Source organism: Nannospalax galili, unplaced genomic scaffold, assembly GCF_000622305.1.
Source record: "Nannospalax galili isolate Female #2095 unplaced genomic scaffold, S.galili_v1.0 scaffold620, whole genome shotgun sequence".
Taxonomy (NCBI): Eukaryota; Metazoa; Chordata; class Mammalia; order Rodentia; family Spalacidae; genus Nannospalax; species Nannospalax galili.
In genome coordinates, this window is record NW_008346824.1 from 835,137 (window position 1) to 842,210 (window position 7,074).

The 7,074-nt window shown below is 47.5% G+C and overlaps 1 protein-coding gene across 4 annotated transcripts in view; it reads right to left on the reverse strand.

The window, feature by feature from the left end:
- Lrrc6 (leucine rich repeat containing 6) overlaps positions 1-5,937 on the reverse strand; it is a 119,366-nt gene extending 113,429 nt beyond the window's left edge. For 3 of the 4 annotated variants that reach the window (XM_029568364.1, XM_017800631.2, XM_008843179.3), the window contains exon 1: positions 5,837-5,937. In XM_029568364.1, the coding sequence (XP_029424224.1) occupies positions 5,837-5,846 (10 nt within the window). In that variant the 5' untranslated portion in view covers positions 5,847-5,937. Of the gene's footprint in view, positions 1-4,474; positions 4,494-5,836 lie in introns of those variants that run through there. The other variant, XM_029568365.1, reaches the window with a different exon arrangement.
- Between the last annotated feature and the right edge of the window lie 1,137 nt (positions 5,938-7,074).

Sequence of the window (7,074 nt, forward strand, 5' to 3'; positions counted from 1 at the left end):
AGACATGGATGGGGAAGGGGGTCTAAATTTGATTAAGAACTGTTATATGAAATTACAAAAGCTCAATAAAATTATTTATATGTTAAAAAAGAGACTCTGTCTTAAATAAAGTGGAAGGTGAGGGCCGACACCTGAAGCTGTACAGTTCGTGTATGAAGTTGTAGGTGCAATGGGCACAAGGATAAAATTTCTGAGATATTGAGCTTGTCTCACTATGTTTATTTCTGCAAAACTTTTTGATGTACTTAGTAAAATTCTACAAAATCACAGTCAACAATTTAGAAATCATTCTTTTAGGGTTTTGTTTATTTGAGTCCAGGTCTCAACTGCAGCCCAAGCTGTCCCGAAACTCCCTATATAGCACAGGCTGATCTCAAACTCATGGTAATCCTCCTGCCTCAGCCTCCCAAGTAAATACTGGGATTACAGGATGAACCACTACATCCAGCTCATTCCTTTAGGTTTTATATCATGTTTTCTTAACAGTTCCATCTTTCTCACTAGATTAGAGTAAAATCAACCAATATATTTATAGCAGATTTCACAGATTCTTCAAACATCTTGAAAACCTAGCAGATGCACATATGTGCATATATGTAGATATGTGAATATATATGAAATAAAAGATATTTAATAGAAATACAGGATGAAAAATAGTTTACCCTTTATAGTATCTAAATATTTGTCTGTTAACATTTTCAGTGGGACATTTTACAAACAGAATTAGGGGCTAGAGAAATGGCTCAGCAGCTAAGAGCACTGACTGCTCTTGCATTGAATCTGGGTTCGGTTCCCAGCTCCCACAATGGTGGCAAACAATCATCTATAACGCCAGTTCCAGGGGGTCTCAGGACCTCTTCTGTCCTACACAGACATTGTACAACATGGGTGCACTCACATACATGCAGGTAATGCACTCATACACATAAAATAAAACAGGATCGCACACACTGCCTTTCCTTCAGTACTCACACTATTCCCAAACCCAGCAATACTTTCAAGGACTACTGATGTAGACTCTGGTATTAAAAGAAAACACCATGAGGGCAATAACAGACGAACACAGAAAATATTATCGGTGCTACTGAGCCAGAGGAGGAAGGTGGGAAGAGGCTGTGTGAATGTTTGAGCCAAATCTTGAAAGGGGAATAGATGTTTGCGAGACAATCAAATGAGGAACGGGCATCCCAGGCTACCTCAGATAACACAATGTGCTGCCCTGTTTCCCCTTCAAAACAGACAGACTCATTCCCCAGCTGCTGGGAGCTCTGCCAGCAGCAGTCCCCAGCTTCCCACCTTTCTTGTAGTTGCTTCAACTGAAAAACATCACTCCAGGCAAGCTCACGCCCTTTCCCCAAAAGTCAGAAGTGGACAGATGGTTAGTAAGGGCTGTAAAGGCCCAGGCTTTTACTTCAACGTGAGCAAGTCAGAAGATCCACTATACATTTAGAGCTCCAGGAGTGAGTGGTTGAGACTTATGTTAAGATATGTCACCACCTAGCCTCCAACCCACTCCTGTTCAGTCTTGATTTCTTCCCTACCTACCCCAAGAAAACTCCACAACAAACCTCTGCATGCTGAACACAAAGAGTCTGTTTCTTTGGGAGCCCATCCTAAGTTATGATACCCAAAGTGGTCCACGGAAGTAGATATTAGGTAAAACAGGGACTTGACTTCAAACTGTTGCCGGAATAGCAATGTCGACACCATGCCCAGCAGTCAGGGGAGCACAGGAAGTTGCTTGTCCATGGTACCTGTGTGTCTGTTGAGACTTTAGCTCATGTTGAGCAGTGATGGGATATCAGTGGAAGAGAATGCACTAGTAAGTATGAACTGCCAGGAATGTAATTTAAAGGACAGTTCCATTAGGTAGCTGTGAATAAACAAAATTGGTAACGAAAGGATGATAGACTCCAGTGGATCACTCAAAGCTAAATGTGGAAACCAGAGGATGGGACTGGAATGTATAAAGAAGTTTCCATCTTGAAACCATAGTTCAGAGAAAGCTAGCACCAGGGCCAGGGTAGATCATAATAGTCACAGACACTTTAGGTTCCAGACTTGATGGAGTCATAGGGCAGGATTCACATTTTAGACTAAAGTAACTAAAAATTCCAGACAAAATATATGAAAGTAGTATTTTTAAAACAGTGAGCATAAAAAAAAAACAAAACCCTGAAAGGGAAATTTATATCTTGAACTGAGTGAAAACTGAGGAGAATTACCTACCAAAATCTGTGAAAAACATCCAAGACATTTCTGGAAGGGAAATTTATGGCCCTAAGTGCCCATGGTAAAAAGAGCATACAAACATCAGCTTCAAGATAATAGGAAAATAGCAAATCAAATCCAAGCCAGACAGAAGAAAGTAAGCAATAAAGCTTCTAACAGAAATCAGTGACACAGAAATCAGAAACATAATAGGAAAAAAGATCAATAAAACTTAAAGTTGGTTCTTTAAGAAAATTAAGTCAGTAAAAGTCTCCAGATTTACCAGAAGAGAAGGCACAAATTGCCAATTTTAGCAATGAGAGGTGATACATCTACTGTGCAGATATCAAGGGGCAATAGAGAATACTATGATATTATGAGAATAAATTCAAGAAGGTATATTGGGTAAATTATTTTATGAGATCAAACTGCAAATCTTAATCAAGAAGACTGACTAGGCTAAGGAGGCCTCCAACTTCTCAAGTAACTGGATACGGAGTAACAAACCTTCCAAACAAAGGAAACTTGGGCACAGATGTTTCCTTTGATAAATCCTACCAGGCATTTAAGGAAAAATATGCTGTTCCTCCAAACTCTTCTAGGAAACCGAAGGGATGTTAGCAAGCAGAAGGGCATGTGTGTGGGAACAGCACTGGGAGAATGGCTCTCTCCACTTGAAGCTCTCAAACCTGGCCACTCTGGGTTCCTTGGGAGGAGATGCCATGTGCTGTGGGACGCAGATATCCTCCAGGATTTCTCCCAGCCTTGCCTCAGTCACCTCACCTGAAAATGGGTACGTCAGCCACTGCTGCCTTAGAAGGCTGTTGGGGGAGAATGAATGCATGGAAGACATCTGAACCTGGCATGGTACATAAAGGCACTCATGGGAGGAGCATCCTGTCTCATGGCCTGGAATTTGGTTTAGGCCACTCTCTTTCACTCAGGCTCTGACATGAAGGCACCTGAAGAAAAATTCTAGTTTCCCAACTGATCTTTTGCAGATTTCCAGAGCAGAAAGAAACCCCACAGCATCATCTTCTCATTCATGTTCATTATTCTTCTCCCCCTCTCCTTATCCCCACTCCCTCCCTCCCTCCCCCTTCTCTCTCTCTCTCTCTCTCTCTCTCTCTCTCTCTCTCTCTCTCTCTCTCTCTCAGTCATTCTCCCTCTCCCTGCCTTCCCCTCTTGGGGGAGGTTGAGAGGATTGGATCCAGGGACTTCCAAGACTCTGCAATCCTAGCTCTGAAGAGGCAGAGTCGGATTCCTGCAGCTTACTGGCCAGCCTGTCTAGCTGAATGGATGAGCTCTCTGTTCAGTGTGAGAGACCATGACTCAAAATACAAGGGGGGACAGCAACTGAGGAAGGCAACAGATGTCAGTGTCTGGCCTCCCACATGTGAATTCGAACACACATGTGCACACACATGTATACACATATACCACCCCAAATCTATTAACACTTTTACAGTGATAACTCAGAAGTCAGATGGAACTGTATACAACTGCCATTTATGGATATCAAAAACATCTTGATAACCAGAACGATTTGATTGAATCTAAAAGCACCTGCCCATCCCATCACCTTGCAAACATGTGGAATACTTTTGAACACTTTTACACTTCCTACATGTTCTAGTAAGCTTTCTATTGCTGGGATAAAAAACACTGGACAAAACAAATTTGAGGAGGAAAGAGTTTATATCTCCCAGGTCACAATTCATCCCTGAGGGAAGTCAGGCAGGAGCTGAAGCACAGACCATGGAGAAACGCTGCTTGCTGGCTTACTCCCGAGGCCTGTGCTCAGCCTGTTTTCTTATGCTACACAGGACCACCTGCCCAGGGAGGCACTGCCTACAGTGGGCTGGGTCCTCCCACATCACCCAGCAATCAAGAAAATCCCCACAGACATGGTCGCAGGTCAATCCATTGAAGGAATTCCTCAACTTAGGCTCCTTCCACCCAGGTGTGTCAGGTTGACAACTGAAACTAGCCAGCACACTAGGTTTGTAAGATAAAACTTTGCTGTGAAAATGAGGAAGCTGAGACCCAAAGGTGAGGTTGTAGATCAAAGCCAAAGAACTCTCAGGTGGTGGGAGCGAGGGGTGTGTGTCAAACCCTGGCTCTGGAATTGCTGCCCTCCTCTACTAGGCAGCAGCACCTTCCTGTAGGTCTGAGGTGGTGGCACCCAGATGGTGACAGGCCTAGGACTGCACAGCATGAGCAGCCCTCTGAGTCCAAGGCCCACCCAAGCTTTCCGCATTACCTCAGTCCACAGTGCCCAGTTCACAGATGGAAAACCAGGCCTTCCTCTGGTCAGCTGCCAGCAGCTGGTGGAGGGCAGGGTGGGCACCTGAAAGGAGCTGAGGAACCTACAGGTACCTAGGGAAGCCCTGAGAGGCCCTGAGGGGATTTGAGGGGACCTGAGGGGACTTGAGGAGATCTGAGGGGTCCTGAGGGGACCTGAGGGAGGGGACCTGAGGGAAACTGAGGGGATTTGAGGGGTCCTGTGGAGACATGAGGGGTCTTGAAGGGACTTGAGGGGTCCTGAGGGGAACTGGGGGGATTTCACGGGTCCTGTGGAGACATGAGGGGTCCTGGGGGGCTTGAGGGGTTCTGTGGAGACATGGCGATCCTGAGGGGACTTGAGGGGGACCTGAGGGGACTTGAAGTGTCCAGAAGGGACTTGAGGGGTCCTGAGGAGAACTGGGGGGATTTGAGGGGCCCTGTGGAGATATGAGGGGTCCTGGGGGGACTTGAGGGGAACTGAGGGTACTTGAGGGGTCCTGTGGAGACATGGCGGTCCTGAGGGGACTTGAGGGGGAGCTGAGGGGACTTGAAGGGTCCTGAGGGGAACTGGGGGGATTTGAGGGGTCCTGTGGAGACATGAGGGGTCCTGAGGGGACTTGAGGGGAACTGAGGGGACTTGAGGCGTCCTGAGGGGAACTGGGGGATTTCACAGGTCCTGTGGAGACATGAGGGGTTCTGGGGGGCTTGAGGGGAACTGAGGGGACTTGAGGGGTCCTGTGGAGACACAGGGGTGCTGAGGGGACTTGAGGGGGACCTGAGGGGTACTGAGGGGAACTGAGGGGACTTGAGGGGAACTGAGGGGACTTGAGGGGTCCTGTGGAGACACAGGGGTGCTGAGGGGACTTGAAGTGGCCTGAGGGGACTTGAGGGGGACCTGAGGGGACTTGAGGGGTCCTGAGGGGAACTGGGGGGATTTGAGGAGTCCTGTGGAGACATGAGGGGTCCTGAGGGGACTTGAGGGGAACTGAGGGGACTTGAGGCGTCCTGAGGGGAACTGGGGGATTTCACAGGTCCTGTGGAGACATGAGGGGTTCTGGGGGGCTTGAGGGGAACTGAGGGGACTTGAGGGGTCCTGTGGAGACACAGGGGTGCTGAGGGGACTTGAGGGGAACTGAGGGGTACTGAGTGAATCTGACCTGTCTTGAGGGGGCCTTAGGGGACCTGAGGGACTGGAGAGGACTGAGGAGTCCTGGCGGACCTGGCGCGGGGAGAGGACCCGGCGCGGGGAGGACTCGGCTGGCTTGGCTGGAGGAGGGGAGCTCTGGCCGGTGCAGGGCTGACCCACGAGGGACACAGACCGCGGAGACGGGTTGCTTACTTCGGCCCATGGCGCTTCTCTGGATGGGGTCAGGCAGCCTGCAGGATTGCCTTCAGCCCTGGCAGCGGCGCTGAGCACTTGGGAGCGGAACCCGGGAACCATGGCAACCGGAGACTCTATGGCGGCCGAGGGAGGCCAGGCGGCGCGGTGCTACTCTGCGTTTCCTGACCTCCGGGAGGAGCAGCAGAGACGGCACACCTAGTCCTGTTCCTCACTTGCACCCCGACCTTCCCAGGACTGCTTCCCTCTCAATAACCAGTGTCCACGGAGATCACAGAATCTCGGGCCGCTCTTCCTAACGGCACCTGCCCCTAAGCGTGTTTTCTCTACTTAGTCTCTATTTTATTTAACTTGTGCAAAGCCAGGAACATCAGGATTGGCCTCCGCTGTATTTACTAGCGACCTGACTTTAAACACCCTTAGCCTTCGTTTCCCTGTCTGTAAGATGAATACTAACCTCAAAAGAGCCTTGTGACACTTAAATGAGATATACGAAAAAAGCACTTTTTTATAATTGAGAATTTAAGATACTTTTTTTTTTATTTTGAAAAAGTTATTTTTTTCCCACATATTCCAAATATGTGTCTTACAGAAAGGGTCAATATGAGTTAGAAAACATTCTACTGAAGGGAACCATTTAGACACTGGGAATCATTCTAATAGAAAAAGCTAACATCCATCTACACGAAGCTATGTTCCACCAGAAAATTTCAGCATCCAAAGTGCAAAGACAGAAACTGGCTTTTCTTGCCACATGAAAATATTGACAATCTTAATTGTTAGCTGAGATGTCAAACAGACAGCGTACTGACCTTTACAATAGGCTCTCCTGGACAAAGGAAGAGAGGGCCAGTCACTAGAATGAATTCAGCTTTAGAAGAACAAACTGGCTTTGACCCCAATCAACTCCCTAGTCCAGCCAGAGGCCTATTAGAGACAGGTACAAGGTATAGTATCATAGGATTGTGGTACTTTATACTACTAAGACCTAACCAATCCAAATGAAAGCTAAGCATACTTGAACCACCAGTGCTGTCTTCAATCCATCCCTTTTCATGCTGGCCCCATGCCGAGCTCATTTCATCAAGGAGGAAGGGATCAGACTCTAGAAGGAGCTGTCCTGTAGTCTCTGTGCTGCCTTTCCTTACCCTCCCCCTTTTACCTCTTGTCCTGAAACAACTCGGCTTTACCCAAGAGGTAGAATTTCTGTCGTTGTGTAAGTGACACCAAAGGAAAGG